Source organism: Cavia porcellus, unplaced genomic scaffold (assembly GCF_034190915.1).
Source record: "Cavia porcellus strain 051 isolate PalLab524CR breed Dunkin Hartley unplaced genomic scaffold, mCavPor4.1 scaffold_1, whole genome shotgun sequence".
Lineage (NCBI taxonomy): Eukaryota > Metazoa > Chordata > Mammalia > Rodentia > Caviidae > Cavia > Cavia porcellus.
The window spans coordinates 234539347-234558450 of NW_026947484.1; the positions used below are offsets into that span (position 1 = coordinate 234539347).

The 19104-nt window shown below is 57.8% G+C and overlaps 1 protein-coding gene across 5 annotated transcripts in view; it reads left to right on the forward strand.

Annotated features, from left to right (window-relative positions):
* Nucleotides 1-19104, forward strand: part of Otof (otoferlin) — an 86226-nt gene that overhangs the window by 55713 nt on the left and 11409 nt on the right. For 4 of the 5 annotated variants that reach the window (XM_063231185.1, XM_063231190.1, XM_023566318.2 and 1 more), the window contains 21 exons: nucleotides 1165-1296; nucleotides 5486-5548; nucleotides 5959-6043; nucleotides 9615-9774; nucleotides 10359-10545; nucleotides 10795-10981; nucleotides 12471-12694; nucleotides 13156-13264; nucleotides 13730-13910; nucleotides 14005-14125; nucleotides 14509-14609; nucleotides 14702-14792; nucleotides 14932-15048; nucleotides 15256-15408; nucleotides 15696-15885; nucleotides 15986-16110; nucleotides 16563-16697; nucleotides 17360-17521; nucleotides 17648-17767; nucleotides 18191-18352; nucleotides 18467-18629. In XM_063231185.1, the coding sequence (XP_063087255.1) occupies nucleotides 1165-1296; nucleotides 5486-5548; nucleotides 5959-6043; nucleotides 9615-9774; nucleotides 10359-10545; nucleotides 10795-10981; nucleotides 12471-12694; nucleotides 13156-13264; nucleotides 13730-13910; nucleotides 14005-14125; nucleotides 14509-14609; nucleotides 14702-14792; nucleotides 14932-15048; nucleotides 15256-15408; nucleotides 15696-15885; nucleotides 15986-16110; nucleotides 16563-16697; nucleotides 17360-17521; nucleotides 17648-17767; nucleotides 18191-18352; nucleotides 18467-18629 (2968 nt within the window). The remainder of the gene's footprint in view (nucleotides 1-1164; nucleotides 1297-5485; nucleotides 5549-5958; nucleotides 6044-9614; nucleotides 9775-10358; nucleotides 10546-10794; nucleotides 10982-12470; nucleotides 12695-13155; nucleotides 13265-13729; nucleotides 13911-14004; nucleotides 14126-14508; nucleotides 14610-14701; nucleotides 14793-14931; nucleotides 15049-15255; nucleotides 15409-15695; nucleotides 15886-15985; nucleotides 16111-16562; nucleotides 16698-17359; nucleotides 17522-17647; nucleotides 17768-18190; nucleotides 18353-18466; nucleotides 18630-19104) is intronic. The other variant, XM_063231196.1, reaches the window with a different exon arrangement.

Below are 19104 nucleotides of genomic sequence, written 5' to 3' on the forward strand. Positions count from 1 at the left end.
GTGTATGTCTGTCTGTCTGTCTGTCTGTCTGTCTCTCTCTCTCTCTCTCTCTCTATATATATATATATATATATTCTATATATATATATAAATATATATATATATTCTTATATGTATACATTTTTAAATATACATATCTATATCTATCTAGGTGTGGGTGCATATAAAGTTTTTGTTGTTATTGTTTGGAGTTTTTTGTTTTTGTTTTTGCTTCAATCCTATAAAGTAGCCCTCCAGTAAGTAGCACACAGGCCGAGGGCTGTTCCCTGCCCCCAGTGCCTGGCTGCAGCAGTCCCCACCCCCCAAAATATTTACTGAATCAATGGACAACTGAGAAACGGCTTCCCAGGACCAGCTAAGTAAAGACTCACAACATGCAGTCTCCAGGCTGGGGAAGGGAACGCAGAGGGCACCTAAGCCTCTCTGACCGATCAAAGGAATTAGAAGGACAGGGGCCAGGGATGAGGGAAGAGGTCCAAAGTCCAGACACACAAGGAAGCACCAGAGGCTTGTAGACCCCGAGCAGGAGATGAAGTGCAGGCTGATGAAGCATAAAAAGCTTCATTTCCTGGTGTGAGATATTCTTGAGGTGAGATTGGCAGCCTTCCCATGGCAGAGCCATGGGCGCTGGGGAAAAACTCAGAGTCCTGGAATCATATAGAACAAGGGTCCCTAGCACCCAGCTGGGGCTGTCTGTCAGGAACAGGGCTGGACAGCAGAGGGTGAGCAAAAGTTTACCTGCATTTCCCAGACACTCCGCAGGGCCAGCACGCAGACTGAGCCCCACCTCCTGTCAGACCAGCTGGAGCTGTAGATTCTCATAGGAGCCAGAGCCCTGCTGTGAATTTTGCATTTGAGGGATCTAGGCTGCAGGCTCCTTTGAATCATTCTAAACCACACTCCCACTGCTGTCCATGGAAAAATTGTCTCCCATGGTGCTAAAAATCTTGGGACCATTCTCTGGATGGTATAGCAATCAGTGACCTGCCATGCTCCTCCATAGATGAGTCCAGGGTCACCCCACAAATCAGGTGAGGTGGTGGCCAGCATGGAGCACAGCATATGGTTTCGGGTCGGTGCTGGCTCCTGTGTCCTCCAGCCCCGGGACTCGGCTCAAGGCCACGCAGCTTGCCATCTGGCTCCCTTATCCTCTCCTGCCCGCAGGTCAGCATCACGGTGATCGAGGCTCGGCAGCTGGTGGGCTTGAACATGGACCCTGTGGTGTGCGTGGAGGTGGGGGACGACAAGAAGTACACATCCATGAAGGAGTCCACCAACTGCCCCTACTACAATGAGGTCAGTGGCCCCAGGGCCAAGGGGAGAAAAGGGGCTACTGAATGTGATGTGAGGCTGAGCACCAGCCCCACTCAGGCTCACTAGGAGGTGACGGTGCCAAGGGGCACACAGGGTTACTTCCCCAGGAAATAGCATGCAGTGCCACACACTCTGGACCCCATCTAGATCCAGACTGACCCTGCTGTGGCTAGGGGCCACCTGCTGAAATGAGTGTGGCCTGGGTTCTCCTGTGCAGCTCCTAGAACTGCTTGTAAGTGAACCCTGTGCGCCACCAGGCCAGAGCCCGGGGGCCGTGCACTTCCTTCCAGCTCAGTCTGTGGTGGCACTGGCACCGTTAACAAGCTTTTCCATGTGCCAGGCACTCCTCCGAATGCATTAGGTATGCCCCAACCCACTGCTGATCCCATTTGACATCGGGGATGCTGAGAGTACTTCTGGGGGACCTTGCTTGTCCGAGCTGGGTGCTCACCCTCTTTGCTCTATGCCTTCATGGTTAAACGAAATGCTTGGGGCTTCCCGCCAAAGCCCTGGGCTTGGACTGAGAGAGACACAGCTGCCCGTGGCTGCTCTTTCCAAACTGCTGAGGCCACATGGAAGGTGAAGCCCAGCAGGAGGGGTGCCAGGCTGGCTCAAGAGAGGCATCTGGGTCCTGAGGCATGAGGGGGTCGAGGGTGCCCTCAGGCCACTGCAGGTGTGATCCAGTTGTGCACCAGCAGTGGGCACAGCCCCACCCTTCAACCCCAGCCTGGCCAAACCCATGTGTACAACCAACCACAAAGACACCCCGATCTCCCAGCTGGTTTCCTGCCAGCCTCCAGGGCAGAACATCACTGCCCAGGACCCCATCAACGGTATGTGGAGTCAGGACGTTCAGATAGACACATCCCTGACTGGAAAAAGCCTCTGGCCTAGATAAAGATTGACTTTCCCCTGATGGGTGTAGAGACAGATCCCATGGTCTTCCGTGGCTACTTGATCGTGGTAAAGCCACGTCTGAGGGCTCACCTTGCACCAGGCCCATGCACTTCATGTTTTATTCAAACTCATTCATTCATGCATGGCTCCCTACAAACTCCTACTCATCCTGTAGGGCCCAGTTCAAATACCCTTGCCCACTTTCTATCAGAAGGCAGCACCGCCTCCCTCTGTGGCGGTAACATCCCTGAACAGCAGTTGGTCCTTCTGGGCTCTGTCTCCTGCTGACTGGAAGCTCTGGTCTTCTCCATCCACGGGGCCCAGCTCAGAGCCTCCCTGCTGGGTGCATTCTCACAGTGTGGGGCTGCAGAGATGCACAGCTCCTGCCCTCACCGTCGCTTCCCAGCTGCTTCCCAGAAACCATTTTCCAAACTTCGTATCTGCACCCTCTCTGGCCATTCATTCATTCACCCCGCCTTTGGACCATTTCACGTTTGCTGTTGATCACTTGAGAGTGCTCTTCACAAACCCAAGGGGCTCTGGTTTTGTTTCTGTCTTTTCCCTTTAAAATCGGACTTTCTCAAACTTACCTCCATGACTGCTCTAGATGGGATAATTCTTTGCTGTCGACCACCCTGTATGACACCCTTTCTAGTCACAAGATGCCAACAGCACCCACTCCCCACCCCCAGCTGTAGAAACCCTAACTGTTCTTAGATATTGCCAGACACGCCCTGGGAGTTCAACGCCCCAGGCAGACCACCATTCTAAACTGCTTTCTGGATTCCTTCTGGCCCACGGCCAGGGCTAGAGTCCCTTTCTTCCCTTCCTCTTCAGTGAAGGATCCCCCGAGGAGGCACCGCTTTCGGTGAACCCTCTGAGCTGGCAGGAACCTGCCTTTGGTTCCACTAAGACGGCAGAGGCAAGTGGGAACAGTCAACAAGACTCAGCAGATTTCTGAGAATTGTTAAAAGCCGATAATGCTCAGGAAGCATGAGGAATCAGAGCGTGTGGGACCCCAGCCCTGGCTTAGCTAACTCGTTCCTGTGGGGCTGGCCCCACTCCAGGTGCCTGGGCTGATGCCCCCTGCCTGGCTCTGAACCCCGCTGTGTGAAAGGAGGCCCAAGGCCTGTGCCCTGGCACAGCCACCTGCTGACCACGGACCGAGCCAAGACCTTCTCTGTGTGCACCTTGCCCTGCCTGACCATTTGGGGAGCCCTGGGCCTCCTGCCTCCCCACTTTGCCTTTTCTCTCGGGAATCCAGCATTGCACCACTCCCCGGCACCCCGCACTGTCTTTGCCTTTCTTTGGCTCCCTCTCCTTGGTCTGTGCAGTGTCCTGTCACAGTGTGTTCGGCTGAAGCAACCCTGACCACCTATGGGTGCTCCAGGCAGGAATAGAAGTCCTGGTCAATTCGGGTCCCTCCCCATTCCCACAGGCCTCTCCAGGGCCACCGTTTCTCTGCTCCGCTCCCAGAGACTGTGGGAACCATCCCCACCTTCTCCCTCCCCTGGGGTCCCATCTCACCCCTGCTGTCATTTCCACCCCTCACTGAAACCGCTCCACCCAGGCCCCTGGGGTCCTCACTCCTTCTGAAAGCTCACTGTCACCCTGGCTCCCTTGGCTGCTTGGTCCCCCACCCTGCTGCCTGCCCGCTTCCCAGGGAGCTCTCGGCCCTCTCTCTGGCTTCCTCATCTCTCCTGTTCCTTCTCTCCAGTCTTCTGGTCTGCTGTGGCTTCCTCTGCCCTGTCCTGGGTCTGCTTACTCCCCAGAACTCTCCTTTAGCATCTCCTCCATCCCAGGGCTGCCGTCACCAGCCCTGTACTGATGACCCCCAAATCTAAACCTTCACCCCCATCTCTAGAGCTGAGAAGGCCCCTAACCCCAGCCAGCCTAGACCTGTCACTGCCATGCACAGCCATGCACCCTCCCCAGAGTGGTTCAACATGGTGGCCTGAGGTTATCATCCCCACAAGACAGGGGTAAGATGAGGCTCAGGAAAGGATGTCAGCTAGGTGGAACTGGCTCCAAAGCTAGCACTTTTACCCACAGTGCTCGAAGTGAGGTCTTTCGGTGAGGAGCACATTCTCTTGAGGTGTGTGCCTTAGGCACTTGGGCAACCTTTCTCCCCTTTCCCCGCCCACAGTCACCAAAGCAGTGGTCACTCTGATCACTGTCCACATCTTTATCCCCAGTCCCTGCACCTGGCCATGAGACAGGGGTGGGGACTGCAAGTGTCACAGGCAGCTGGCAGCATGAGAGGACCATTCACACCACAGCATTTTACATTCACAGTTGAGTAAGTGCTTCACGCCTGGAGTTGGTCCTTTCTAGGACTTGCCCAGTTTTATCTTTTAACCCCTCGTAGCTGGGGCACATCTTCCAACCAGCACTGTGGTTTAATGGCAGGGTCTGTGTGACTCTCAAACCATCGTGTGTCTCACGGCCAATGGTATTTTCAATGTGGTAACACGCTGGTAGGTTTTGAGTGTAGTTGAGAGACAAAGACAGAGGTAAGAAAAAGCCTCTATTGCCATTACAGGAGGGCTGCAGCAGATCGCAGGGGCCCTCAAAAGACATAAAGCTGGGGAGTTGCTTTCGTGGGCTTGGGACAGAGGTGGAGATTGCCTGAGTGGACAGGTCGTCATGCTGGGAAAGGACTGGAGGGCTTTTTGATGTAGGGGTGGAGGCCACGTGAGTGGATGGTGTCGGGAGGGGGATTGGAGGACCTTTGGTGCATGTGCAAAAGGGAGAGAGAAAGTTTATTGTTTGGGGCCCAGAAGACGAGCACGGGAGTCAGTGTAGGAGAGACATGCTGTTGTTGTAGGGGTCAGCGCCATGATGCACTGGTGCCATTTAGAACCTGTCAGAGTCCCACACGAGAGGAACCCATCACATACGTAATGGTATCGCATCAGAGTCTCATTACAAGATCTGAGGTGGATGTCAGTACCCCCATCTTACAGCTCAAGAAACTGGGGTTCAGAGATAGTGTCACTGAAGGCTACACCGCCAGATAGGGACATACCTGGGACCTGAGCCCAGGTCTCCTCAATCTCCAGCCCTGGGACCTTCTGAATGTAGCCTATCAGCGTAGACCGTTCCAGCTACGGCAGTGAAGGGTCCAGCCTCCACCTGGGCTGCTCAGAACTGAAAGGGCCACGAACCTGTGCTCATCTGAACCTTGAGATGCGGGGGAGTGGCAGGGGCACAGACAGGCACCTCCAAGATGGGGGACCCACCAGTGACAGCAGCCTGGTCCTTCTCCCTGCAGTACTTCGTCTTTGACTTCCACGTCTCTCCCGACGTCATGTTTGACAAGATCATCAAGATCTCGGTGAGTGCAGCAAAGCCCTGGCAATCAGGGCCACTGGAAGCGGTGCCTTCCGACAGCCTTGGGTGGCGCCCCCCCTGGCCGAGCAAATCATGAAAAGCCAGCCCCTTGCGCGGCATGTCCCAGGTGCACAAAGGGGTGCCCAAGCTGGATTTTAGCCCTTTGTACAGTCCATCTGTGTAGGACACAAGCTACTCCCCCATGCATAGCGGTCAGCAGTAAACAAGCATGAGGAGGAGAGGTTAATTCTCAGGCTCCGTGAGCCACCCCTGCCCTGCCAAACATCCTTCCACTTCACCACGAAGCTTGGGTCCCCAGAAAGACCAAGGGGGTGCCACTCTTAGTGGGGTCCCCTCGATGGAAGGGCTCACCCATGCTCTGGCTGACTGGTGGCTGCTGGTTCTGCCCGGAAGGTGATTCACTCCAAGAACCTGCTGCGCAGTGGCACCCTGGTGGGTTCCTTCAAGATGGATGTGGGGACCGTGTACGCCCAGCCTGGTGAGTAACCCCGCACGGACTGGTCAGCCACAGTGCGTTAAGCTCAGGTAGCCATGGTCCTTCCTACTGTGGCCAGGCTCAGCCTGGCGAGGGCCATAAACACAGTCTGGTGATGATTGGTACACAGCCATCTGGCATGTAGAGAAGTGGGGCTCAGTCCAGACATAGACACAGGAGCAATGTGTGCCCAACTGGCCAGAGTCGCTCCCTACCAGGACAGCCACAACCCGAGAGGCTGGGAGGGACTCTGCACAGGGCGACTGCTCATCTGTGTATGGCAGGCGTCTACTGTGTCACCGGCTGTGTTTCCTACTCGCAGAGTGAGCACGGCTGGCCTCACAGCCTGGGCTGCACCTGCCCGAGCAGAAAGGACCCCCTGCCCTACTCACAGGAGCCCAATTGTCCCCCTTCTCAGTTGAGGGACCTGAGTCCAGAGATACACAGGGCAAGGGCACCGGGCTGTGTGCTTCAGTGCCCCATCAAGTCACGCTGCAACCCAAATGTGGCGGTGACGGTCAGTGCCACATATGACACAGCAACATTGGAGAGACTCTGGGCTCTCAAAATGCTCTTTGCAAGGGACCCAGGCCACCTGAGGAGCAGCCATGTGGGCAGTGGCTGACTGCCAGGCCCACGGTGAGTCAGCACTGTAGGGAGTTGATGAGGACACCTAGAGAAACTCCCTAGAGCTGTTGTCACCACACAGTCAGCTCAGGGACGCCTCATGTTCCTGAAGTGGACCAGCTGCACAGAATGGAGTGATGACCCTGTCATGGCAATGCAAATCTTCACCCAGATTATCACATTTGACCTTCACCAAACAAGTAAGCGGCAGCATCTCTTCCCATTTTACAGATGAGGTAGGTAAGACTAAGAAATGAATGGCCTTGGAACTGCCACTAAACTAGGAAGTCAAGTAATTAGTTCTTCCTAGTAGACTCAGCCAGTGGGTAGCATAACTAAAACCGAGGTCAGGGAACTTGAGTGCAATCGCCAGGACCATACATATAGAAACTACGAAATCCTGGAACATTGAAGCTTCCTGAGACCTTAGAAACAGCCAGTCTGATCTGTATTATGATGGAGTGGCCCAGGGTAAGGAAGGGATCTGCCCAAAGTCTGGGCATAGAACCTGAGTCTCCCAGCTCCCCTGCCCCACACGGATCATGGACCGTAGGGGAGGGCAACCCTACTGACTGCCCAGTGCTGTTGGGAGCAAAGAAGTAAGTCTGCTCCCCCAGCTGAAAGTCCCCAGCGTCCCCGAGGATGACCTCCCCCAGCACCAAACAATGCTCCTGGCCCCAGCTGCAGGTCTAGGCCTGGGGAAAGACACAGTGCAGAGCTTAGAATGCTCCTCGGGGCTTCTGAGTGGTCCGGTCCTGGTCAGGAAAGCACCGCCTTGTGGAGCAGCTGTAAGCACCAAGCTCTGGGCGAGCAGCTGGCCCAGCAAGTCCAGCCCCCCCCCCCGCCAACCTAGGCATTTTGATCCCCACTTCACATGGAGGAAACCGAGGCTCATGAGCTTTACACAGCTGGTCCAGGGCAGCAGCAGGAGCAGGCAGCAGAGCCCAAGGCTGTGTGGGCCCAGGCCCAGGCCCAGGCTGGGGTTACGCACCCCACAGATGTGTAGCTCCTGCTGAATCTGCCTGAGCCTGGTGCTCTTCCAGAGGCTTGGGAGGGTGAAGTCAGAGATGGACATGGTGATTTTGCTCTGACCCTCTGCACTCTGGTCTGGCCTTGTTGATGAGCCCTTGGTTCCTGAGCAGCCCAGGGAGGTGTCGGGCAGGTGCTCCTGGGACACCTCCTGGGATGCTGCTGGGAAGCCCTGGATGGTGTCAGGACCTGATGGAACTGGGAGGACTTCCCAGGGGGATCGGACAGCTATTCACTTAACACTGCTCTCTGCTGAGGGAGATGAGCGTGTCGGTCACAGAGGTGGCCTGGGACACTGGCAGCTGGCAGGTGTCAACAGCAGGCAGGAAGCAGGGTGGGAAGCACAGGGCTGGCCTCAGGGCCTTCTCCCATCTCCAGCTTGAGTGCACGTGGACCAGAAGAGGCTCTGAGGTCATCAGTCCTGTGTGTACCCCACCCAGCGGTCCCCACAGCACCACACTGCTGACTGTCACCTGGTCTCCCAGCTGACAGACTCCCAGCAGCGGGACACTCCCCACCCCCACCTTAGCCATCTCTGCTTGGTCTATGTCAGACCTAAACCTGTCACCCACACCCTTCACCCATGTTCACATGTCTACCTTTCATAGACTCTTCAAATAACTTTTAAGATTGAGGACAAATTTCATGTCGGCACCAAGTTTTATTATTTTCTTGCAAAACTTTCCCAATTCACCTACGCATCTGCCCAGTCACCCCCTCATGAACCATCCACCCTGATGTCCGCATACTGATGGATCCTGCTAGCCACCCACCCACCCACCATCTCCATATCCATCCATTCAGAGAGCTGGGCAGCCCGACGTTGCCCTCTGTCCATCTCCCTTCTCCCAAGCCATCTCGCTACCTGTCCATCTGTCCATCTCACACATGTCCACATAAGTGAGGCTCTGATGCCAATCACCCCTTCTCTTGAGCTCCACAGTACAACACCCCCAAAAACCCACAGGAAGGAGGTTCACAAGGCAGGGTTTTCTGCTTCCCTCTACCTGTGCACTGGATGTGAAGGTGATTCTTACCCTGTCCTTTCCCCCACACTGTCACAAGGTCGTGGGGACACTGGGGTGGGATCACAGCTTTTTTAAAACAATCAGTCTGAACACAGAGACAAACAGTGCGTAGATGACCACAGTGAGATTAAAGGAGGGCATGTGGGTCTCCAAGAGGACCAAAGAGGCCAGGAGTAAGAGACCAGGAAAGGCTGCGTGGGAGGGGAGCCCCTTGGTCACAGTGAGTGGAATTTTGAGCTGGATAAGGAGGGAAGAGAGGGCCAGGGCTTTCCCAGCTCACAGAGCAGCAGACACACAGCGTCGAGGGAGGTCAGTGGCGAGCTCGGAGACGAGTGCCTTGCCTGGGGAGCACCTGGTGGGCAGCCACATGAGGCAGGGAGGCCAGGAGCAGGAGCCCCACACTAGACCTCTGAGCTTCACCCCAGCCTGGAAAGAGCAGCACCTCCACTTTGGCAGGCCCAGGTGGCATCCATGCGGGGCCAGCTGGAGTGAGGGCAGAGAGAGCTGTCAGGGGCAGAGAGCAGCTAGAAAGTTGGTGCAGGACCTGGCTGGGTCAGCTTGGCTGCCGGTCAGCTGCCTTCCTCCGTCCCTGGCCCAGGTACAGGCTGAGCTGTGGTCTCAGGTCTCAGGGACCTGACAGCCTGAACTCCAGGGGCCAAGAAGGTGCTGAGCTCTTGTCTGTGACAGCATCCTGGAGCCTGCCCTCCTTCAGTACTAAGAGCACTCGGGGAGGAGGTCAACACTGCTCACTTCCCAGAGGCTGGGCACAGGGTTCACCAGATGCCATCAGCAGCCTCGAACCCTAAAGATCCTCCCGATGTGAGCCACTCACCCTGCCAGCTGTCCCAGAGCATGGGGACTCTGGGTGCAGCATCCCCTTCATGCCACAGAGCACCAGTTCCATCACAAGTGGGCCGTCCTGTCCGACCCTGATGACATCTCTGCTGGGCTGAAGGGCTATGTGAAGTGTGACGTCGCTGTGGTGGGCAAAGGAGACAACATCAAGACACCACACAAGGCCAATGAGACTGATGAAGATGACATTGAGGGGTGAGGCCCCGTCTAACCCAGCCCCTGGAGACCGAACCCAGCTCCACCTCCCCCAGAGGGAGCTGCTGGCTCAGACTCCCCAGTGCCCTGGACATGGGTCTCCTTTACCTATTCCTACACAAGCCCACAGAGCCCACTTTCCTGGGTAGGGTGGTAGCAGGGGCTGCTGCAGGACGATGCAAAATGACCCAGCAGATGTGGTGGTGCACACCCAAGACCCAACTACATAGAGGCTGAGGCAGAAAGATCTCATGTTCAAGGCCAGAGCAACTTCATGAGACTCTGTCTCAAAGTTAAAAGGGCTGGGGTGTAGCTTAGTAGCATGGCATGTGTGAGGTCCTAAATACAACCCCCAGGACCACACAAAAAAGTTTGCTAAATAAATGGATGTAGAAAGAAATTAGTGTCACACTACGTGAAGTACTGGAACCCATGGAAACCTGTCCTGTTTCCTTGGGAAGTGGATACCATGGTTTCCAAGGTAACAGTGAGGGTCTGGTGCCAGGCAGGCCTCAGGAGCATGCAGATGCTAGGGTCCAGCTCAGGGTCCTGGACCTGGCCAAATGGCCCCGATGCACCCGCAGGAACTTGCTGCTGCCTGAGGGGGTGCCCGCGGAACGCCAGTGGGCCCGCTACTACGTGAAAATTTATCGCGCGGAGGGGCTGCCCAGGATGAACACAAGCCTCATGGCCAACGTGAAGAAGGCTTTCATTGGCGAAAACAAGGACCTCGTCGACCCCTACGTGCAAGTCTTCTTTGCTGGCCAGAAGGTACAGGGGTGTGAGATGCAGGAGGCTGAGCTGGCAGCGACAGGGTGGGACTCTGGATCCCAAATGGGCAACCTCCGGCTGGGGTTGGGGTAGGGGGTAAGGCCAGGCTAGGGATCACCTCAGTCACCCACAGGGCTCAGAGAAGCCTCCCAGTGGACAGGGAGGGGAGGAGAGGCCACAAAACAAGGGTAGGGAGCCCTGGGGAGAAGTGTGCGCATGCGTAAGGACCCTGACTCGTTCCTCCTCCAGGGCAAGACTTCCGTGCAGAAAAGCAGCTATGAGCCCCTGTGGAATGAGCAAGTCATCTTCACAGACCTGTTCCCTCCGCTCTGCAAACGCATGAAGGTGCAGATCCGGGACTCGGACAAGGTCAACGACGTGGCCATTGGCACCCACTTCATTGACCTGCGCAAGATTTCCAATGACGGAGATAAAGGTCAGCAGCTGGATCCTGGAGGCCGGGCAGCAGGGATGGAGGGGGGAGCCACCAAGCCCTTCCAAACACACCACCACCACCACCGTCCCAGACCTCAGCCCGACTGGCCCTTGTCTGCAGTGCGCCCCCCACCCCACCCCACACACATCTGAACGGGGACTCGAGGTAGCTTTCATGCTCAGAGATGCTCAGAGACGCCTGGATTTGATAGTTAGCCATGTGCCCTGTGCGCTTGCTCTCCTGCCTGTAAAATGAAACTGATTATCTAATACATGCAGTACCAATCTACGCCTAAGTACAGCGCACATGCCGTAGGTGTGTATTACGATATCGGCAACAGTATGGAGCGGTGGCAGTAACCTGGTGCCTACCTGTGCGCCCAGGCACTGTGCTGCTGCAAGGCCCACAGCGAGATAAGATCCTGTTCTGTCCTCTGGATGCCTGCTGGATACCAGGGAGACAGATGTGCTGCAAATGGCCAAAACATCAGGCAGAAGACCCAACAGGCCGTGTGCTGTCATGGCCCACTGACATGAAACATCCGGAGTGGCAGCTCCATGGGGACAGGGAGTAGATTAGTGCTTCCCAGGACAATGGGAGAGAGACCAGGGCCAACTGCCCAGAGATGCAGGGATTCTTTTAGGGGGCTGGAAGCTTTGGGAACCAGGTGATGGTTGCACAACATGGTAAGGGCATTTAAAACCACCAAGAGGTACTATTATTTATTTTTTGGTGCTGAGGACTGAACCCAGGGCCTCATGCTTGTTGGGCAAGTGCCCTACCACTGAGCTGAATCCCCAACCCCTTTATTTTTACTGTTATTTTGAGATTTAGGGAGAAGTACTTTTCCTTTCCTTTTCTTTTAAATTTACGCTTTGAAGTGGTTAATTTTATGTTGTGTGAATTACAGCTCATTTTTTAAATGGTGTAAATATTTTTGAAAACACGCAATAGGGCAAGGAATGTAGCTCAATGGTAGAGTACTTGCCTGGCATACATGAGGCCCCGGATTCAATGGCCAGTGCTTCAAACAAACCAAAAACAAGAAAAGCAAAAACCAACAAAGCCCAACTGGGAGAGAAGTGCAGTGGGAACTGGCCAGGCACTGGGGAGCTTCCTAAGGAAGTAATACTTCAGGCAGACAGACAGGAAGGCCCTTCAGAGAGGAAGTGAGCTCTCCTGAGCGGGGAGACACATACCTGCAAACACAGCCAAGTCTGGTCTGCTGGTCTGAAGAGTCTGAGAGGAACTGGACTGACTGTTAGTGGCCCCTGCTCTGTACCCCAAGAAGCAGAGAGCATGGTTTATCTCCCCTATACCCATCTCAGGCCCCCAGAGAAAATAAGCAGACCCAAGACAGTGCCCATAATTCCAGGGTGTGAGACGATCCATGAGCTCAGCACCCAGGAGGCAGAAGCCAGGAGGCACGCCCCTGAACGAGCCCTAGATGCGACACGCACCCTCCTCCTCCTCCTCCTCCATCCTGCAGGCTTCCTGCCCACCTTGGGCCCCGCCTGGGTGAACATGTATGGCTCCACACGCAACTACACGCTGCTGGATGAGCACCAGGACCTGAACGAGGGCCTGGGGGAGGGCGTGTCCTTCCGCGCCCGCCTCATGCTGGCTCTGGCAGTGGAGATCCTGGACACCTCCAACCCCGAGCTCACCAGCTCCACCGAGGTGCAGGTGGAACAGGCCACGCCTGTCTCGGAGGTGAGGCCCTGGGAGCTGTGCTGTCCCTGACAAGTCACCATGGCAGCCAAGTCCCAGACTATGCCCACCGCTGCCCTGTCCACCTCAGCAGGCTGGACTTCAGCCTGAGGCTCCTGAAGGGCATAGGCGTCCTCACTAGGTCCCTTAGCAGGGCCTCTGTCCTCGTCCTCTGCCTGCTTGTGGCTCTCCCAAGCCTCAGTGATAGTCATCGGCTCCCAAGATAATGCCTTTCTGGGCCCTTCTTTGCCATTGTGAGGTCCCGAGGAGTGCAGAGCCAGCCTTTTTTTCCCCCGGGGACAGTCCAGGCTGAGGGCTTCAGGGTCAGGGCTGCCTACCCACTGAAGCTGGGTAGGAGGCCCCCCTCTCAGCCGAGGGGCTGACAACGAGACATGATAGGGAATCCTGGCCCGGATGTGCTGCCCTGCTGAGGCTTAGGCATGGCATGAACCACCTTCCCGCAGAGCTGCACAGGGAGAATGGAAGAATTCTTTCTATTTGGAGCCTTCCTAGAGGCCTCAATGATTGACCGGAAGAATGGAGACAAACCAGTCACCTTTGAGGTGACCATAGGTGAGCGCTGGGCTTACAAGGGGAGGGGACAGAGACCTCAGGTCTGCTGCTGGGGGCTGTTCCAGCTGCACCCCAGCCTCAGGGAAATGGACAGTGGTGACCTCTTCCCCCTGGGTGTCCCCAAGCATGCACGCAGCTCCTTTGCATTTGCACAGGCGGGCGTGTACTTATTCCCCGGGGAAACCAACCTCTGCCCCAACTAAAGGGCTGAACTGCTCTGGACATGGAGAAGAAAGAAAGGAGAGGGGCCTTAGGGGGCTAGAGAGGGGACCCAGATTTCTCCCTGGGCTGGGCCATGTGCTTGAAGATCTTACCAGGGTTGGGGGTACAGGAACCTTCCTCTGGCTGGTGTTCAGTCTTGTTTGAGCCCCATTCCCTGGCTGTCCCTCTTCCCAAAGCAACGCCTGGATGAGGCAGGTGGACTCATGGGACCGCAGGCCCTCTGATGCCCCATTCTTTGTCCAGGAAACTATGGGAATGAAGTGGACGGCCTGTCACGACCCCAGAGGCCTCGGCCCCGGAAGGAGCACAGGGCCGAGGAGGAAGCAGACCTGATTCAGCACTCTAGTGACGATGAGGGTGACGACAGTGGGGATCTGGCCTCGGTGTCCTCCACTCCTCCCATGCGCCCCCAGATCACCAACAGGTGGGCCCCTCCCCTGCTCTCGCCCTCCCATGGCCTGGCCCTCTCACCTTCCTAGTCCCTGACCTCAACCTCCCTCTCCCCTGCCTCCACCAAGAAACTATTTCCACCTTCCCTACCTGGAGTGCAAGCCCTGCATCTACATCAAGAGCTGGTGGCCAGACCAGCGCCGTCGCCTCTACAATGCCAACATCATGGACCACATCGCGGACAAGCTGGTCAGCAGGGTGGAAGGCAGGGCCCCGGGGCAGGGTGTGTCTGACAGGCCATCTGTCCTGTCTGCTGTGGGGCAGGGTGGGGGCCACAGCACTGTGTTATTTCAAGGCTCTCCTGTGCAGTCTGAAGCTCCCAACTCTTCAGGTCCCTGGAGACCACTGGGCTGGCCTCTGACCCTGGCCTGCACGGGCCCTTTCCAATCCTGAGTCCTCCTCAGTCCACTGTGGTCAACAACCAGAGGTGACCTCTTCCTCCAGGAATTCAAAACTCTAGGCTACCAAGTTCTCCAGGTTCTACTGCAGAACCTGGGAGCTGGTTGCTTCCTTGTGATGAATAAGCAGTAGCCGTTGCGAGGTCACAGGTCCTAGGTCCCCCTGGTTTGCAGGAGGAAGGCCTAAATGACGTGCAGGAGATGATCAAAACGGAGAAGTCCTACCCTGAGCGCCGCCTGCGCGGGGTGCTGGAGGAGCTCAGCAGTGGCTGCCAGTGAGCGGCGGATGACAGACGGGCAAGCAGGAGGTTGGGGGCTGGGGTCAAGGGGCCCAGCTGTTAGCTGAGCCTGGCTCCTCCATCTGTAGCCGCTTCCTGTCTCTCGCGGACAAGGACCAGGGCCACTCGTCCCGCACCAAGCTGGACCGGGAGCGCCTCAAATCGTGCATGAGGGAGCTGGTGAGGATGCGGCCGGACCCCGGGATCCCAGGAAGGGGCTGGTGGTGAAAAGGGAGCATCTACCCTTGAGGTCACAGCCCCACCACGGGGGCCAAGTGGTCCCCAGCCGCTGAGGTCCCCTCACCCACCCTCCCCGCAGGAGAACATGGGGCAGCAGGCCAGGAGCCTGCGCGCCCAGGTGAAGCGGCACACGGTGCGCGACAAGCTGAGGTTGTGCCAGAACTTCCTGCAGAAGCTGCGTTTCCTGGCAGATGAGGTGTGCATGCCGCTGGAGCAGGGGCTGCAGAGAGGGGACTGTGCTGACCCCTGGGGACCCCCACTGCCGTAATGTGTGGGCAGGGAAGGGGGAGTGGGCAGGATTCCCCGCCGCTGCAGGACCCCTACCTCTCCTGCTCTCCAGGCTGGGCCCCCGGGGTCCTTGCAGGCTCGGGAAGCCTCTGACTCCCCCGCTCCCTGGCCCCAGCCCCAGCACAGCATCCCTGACGTCTTCATCTGGATGATGAGCAACAACAAGCGCATCGCCTATGCCCGCGTGCCCTCCAAAGACCTGCTCTTCTCCATCGTGGAAGAGGAGCTGGGCAAGGACTGCGCCAAGGTCAAGACGCTCTTCCTCAAGGTGCCACAGGGGCTGCGCAGGGCGGGCATGAGCCTGGGTCCCTGCTGGGGCTCCCCAGGGTCTGGCAGGTCTGGGCTGAGGAGGTGGGGCCCTCACCCAGGAGGTGTTCAGAGCAGAGCTGCAGAGAGGGTTTGGGAAGGGGAGAGGGAAGGAGCCGGGCAGCCCCACCCTGCACAGTGGGAAGGCTGGGAAGGGGCAGGCGAGGCTCCGACCAGCTCTATTCCCTCCTCCATCCCTGGGAGGCTGGCAGCTGTCAGGCCCCTTGGTGACCCAGAGCCTGCCCCCAGCTGCCAGGGAAGCGGGGCTTCGGCTCAGCAGGGTGGACCGTGCAGGCCAAGCTGGAGCTGTACCTGTGGCTGGGCCTCAGCAAGCAGAGGAAGGACTTCCTGTGTGGCCTGCCCTGCGGCTTTGAAGAGGTCAAGGCAGCCCAGGACCTGGGCCTGCACTCCTTCCCGCCCATCAGCCTGGTCTACACCAGTGAGTGAAGCCTCCTTAGCCTGAGCCAGCCCGGCTGCTGGCCCCCACCCGGGAGGCCCACAGGGCTGCTGCCCCCGCCTCAGCCCGCTCTTCTCCACAGAAAAGCAGGCCTTCCAGCTCCGGGCCCACATGTACCAGGCCCGCAGCCTCTTTGCCGCCGATAGCAGCGGGCTCTCTGACCCCTTTGCTCGAGTCTTCTTCATCAACCAGAGCCAGTGCACAGAGGTGAGGGCTCTGAGTCTGTGGGCCCAGTCTCCCAGCATCCCAGGTCCTTAGAGGGGATCCTTGCAGGGTCAGCTGGTGAAAGCTGCTTTGACTGGGGCTCTTATCACAAGTCAGGAAAGACGGAAGATCTGGGCAGGGTGTTAGGAACAGTTGGCACATTAACCTTGACTTCAGAATTTCTGAAACTGGGCACGGTGGCACACGCCTGTAATCCCAGCACTCAGGAGGCTGAGGCAGGAGGATCACTGAGAGCTGGAGGCCAGCCAGGGCTTCACAGTGGGTACAAGGCCAGCTGAACTGCATAGTGAGATCCTGTCACAGGAAAAAAAGTTTCTGAAAAAGTTGGGGAACCTGCTGGCATCCTGCCCCGAGACCTCTGCAGCCCCTGACTAGGCATGATGTCTGCCCACCCACTGCCACCTGTTCCTCGTCTCTACACCCTAACCCTACAGGTGCTGAATGAGACTCTGTGTCCCACCTGGGACCAGATGCTGGTGTTTGACAACCTGGAACTGTATGGGGAAGCTCATGAGCTGCGGGACGACCCTCCCATAATTGTCATCGAGATCTATGACCAGGACAGCATGGTATGGGTGCCAGGGGCCACCAGGAACGCTGTGGCTCCCCCTTGTCCCCTGCATGCCACCTGCATTGAAGCCATGCTGACCACTTCCTCAAACCCTGCTGGGAGTCTGGGCTACTGACAGCCGCTCTGGGCCCTCCTGCCTGCCTGCTGCAGCCTGGACCTTTCCCAGCACTGTGGGCCTGGGCTCCCAGGGGCTAGGCCTGGGCATCCTCCCTTCCTGACACAGGGAGACTGAGCCCAGGGTATGGGTCGGGGGTCCTGCGGTCACCAGGATTCCCACCCCAGGAGCCCCAGGGCCTTTGCATAGTCTATAACAGTCTTGTAGCTTCCCATGAGGATTCTGGAATGAGAATAAAAGATTGAGGTGACCTCTGAGACTTGAGGAGCTGCCAGCTCTCTACAAACCATCTCAGATGCTGAGGTGGCTGGGAGAACTCTAGACTCATTTCTACTCCTGAATCTTTTACCTGCCATTCACTTCCTGGTCTTGACGTCTCAGACAGCCCCTCAGACTTGATTTCCCCATCTGTGAAATGGGGTGAGCTCACCCATCCCTTACAACAACTGGCAGGCTAAAGTAAGGACCAAATGAGATTGCACGTGTGAATGTGTTTGGTAAACACCTGCCATACACAAGGCCACCTGGGTTGTGTGTTGTGCCAGGGCAAAGCTGACTTCATGGGCCGGACCTTCGCCAAACCCCTGGTAAAGATGGCGGATGAGGCCTACTGCCCGCCCCGCTTCCCGCCCCAGCTCGAGTACTACCAGATCTACCGCGGCAATGCCACGGCCGGAGACCTGCTGGCTGCCTTCGAGCTCCTGCAGGTGGGCACGGGAGCGCTGAGCCCGTCCTCCTCGTGCTGCGGTGGGGCCCGTGGGAGCTTTCCTGTCTCCCCGATCTCATGACAAACTCAGCCCCCCAGTGTGTGACCTGTGGCTCCTGCTTCCCAGATCGGGCCAGCAGGGAAGGCTGACCTGCCCCCCATCAATGGCCCGGTGGACATGGACCGAGGGCCCATCATGCCTGTGCCTGTGGGCATTCGGCCCGTGCTCAGCAAGTACCGCGTGGAGGTGTGCGAGGGCCTTCGTGACCCTTTCTGTCCCCACCTGTGTCTCCCTCCCCAGCCTCCTCCCCTTCAGGGGCCACATGTGCTCCTCCCAGCTCCTCAGCCCCCAAAGCCCACTCTTCACTGTCAGACAAGGAGACTGAGGGACCAGGAGGGGACGTGTCACACCCACAGTCACCCCAGCGCTCCCAGCAGACCCGGGGCCCCACCCCGGCTGTGCTTGTCCCAGGCTGACTGTCACACTGCCGTGCCCAGGCCTGCCTGCTCCTGCCTTCTGCCCCCACTCCCACCCCCAGGCCGGATCTCGGTCCTTTGAGATACCCCATGGGTGCTGGTTCTGCCACCACCTGCTGAAGTCTGTCCTCTGTCCCGCTGCCCAGCCCACCCACTGAGTGCCAACCCTTCCCGCTCACCCCTGCCCTCCCAGGTACTGTTCTGGGGCCTGCGGGACCTGAAGCGGGTGAACCTGGCCCAGGTGGACCGGCCACGGGTAGACATCGAGTGTGCGGGGAAGGGGGTACAGTCGTCCCTGATCCACAACTACAAGAAGAACCCCAACTTCAGCACCCTGGTCAAGTGGTTTGAAGTGGTGAGCTCGGGCCCAGGCAGAGCTGGGCAGAGCGGGTGTGGCCTGCATGGCCTGAGAGGCCAGGTCCCTCTGATCCCTGCGGGAGGCTCAGGCTCCCTGCCACCCACACCCCAGGACCTGCCGGAGAACGAGCTGCTGCACCCGCCCCTGAACATCCGCGTGGTGGACTGCAGGGCCTTCGGCCGCTACACCCTGGTGGGCTCCCACGCCGTCAGCTCCCTGCGCCGCTTCATCTACCGGCCCCCGGACCGCTCGGCCCCCAGCTGGAACACCACTGGTATGGCCACCCAGAGCCCAGGCCTGGCTCGGCTCGGACCCCAGGAGGGCTCCCGCTTGGGGCCCAGTGCAAGCAGCCTGGAGTTTCTCCTGGGGGGCTGGAGGAGGAAGGCAGGGAGGGAGGCCCATCCTGGGAGCCGAGGAAGGCTGTCCTCACTCTGCAGCTAGTGAGGGCCAGCCCAGGAAAGGCGCTCCCAGGGCCCGAGGACATGTGGCCTCCACCATGTGAAGGAGAAGCCAAGGCTTCCCACCTCCCCGGCAGTTACCTCCGCTCCGTTGCGGCTCTAGCAGGGCTCACCCTGGAGCCTGGCTCGATTTTTCCCTCCTTACACCCATCTCTGCTCTCGAAACTGACTGTCCTGTCCCCTTCTTTCCCCTCAGAAAACCCCAGTCAGCCTCAGGCCCGCTCTGCGCTCCTCCCTGACTCACTGGTGCTCCTGCTCCCCCTCGCTCTGTCCGCCTGTCTGTCTGTCCCC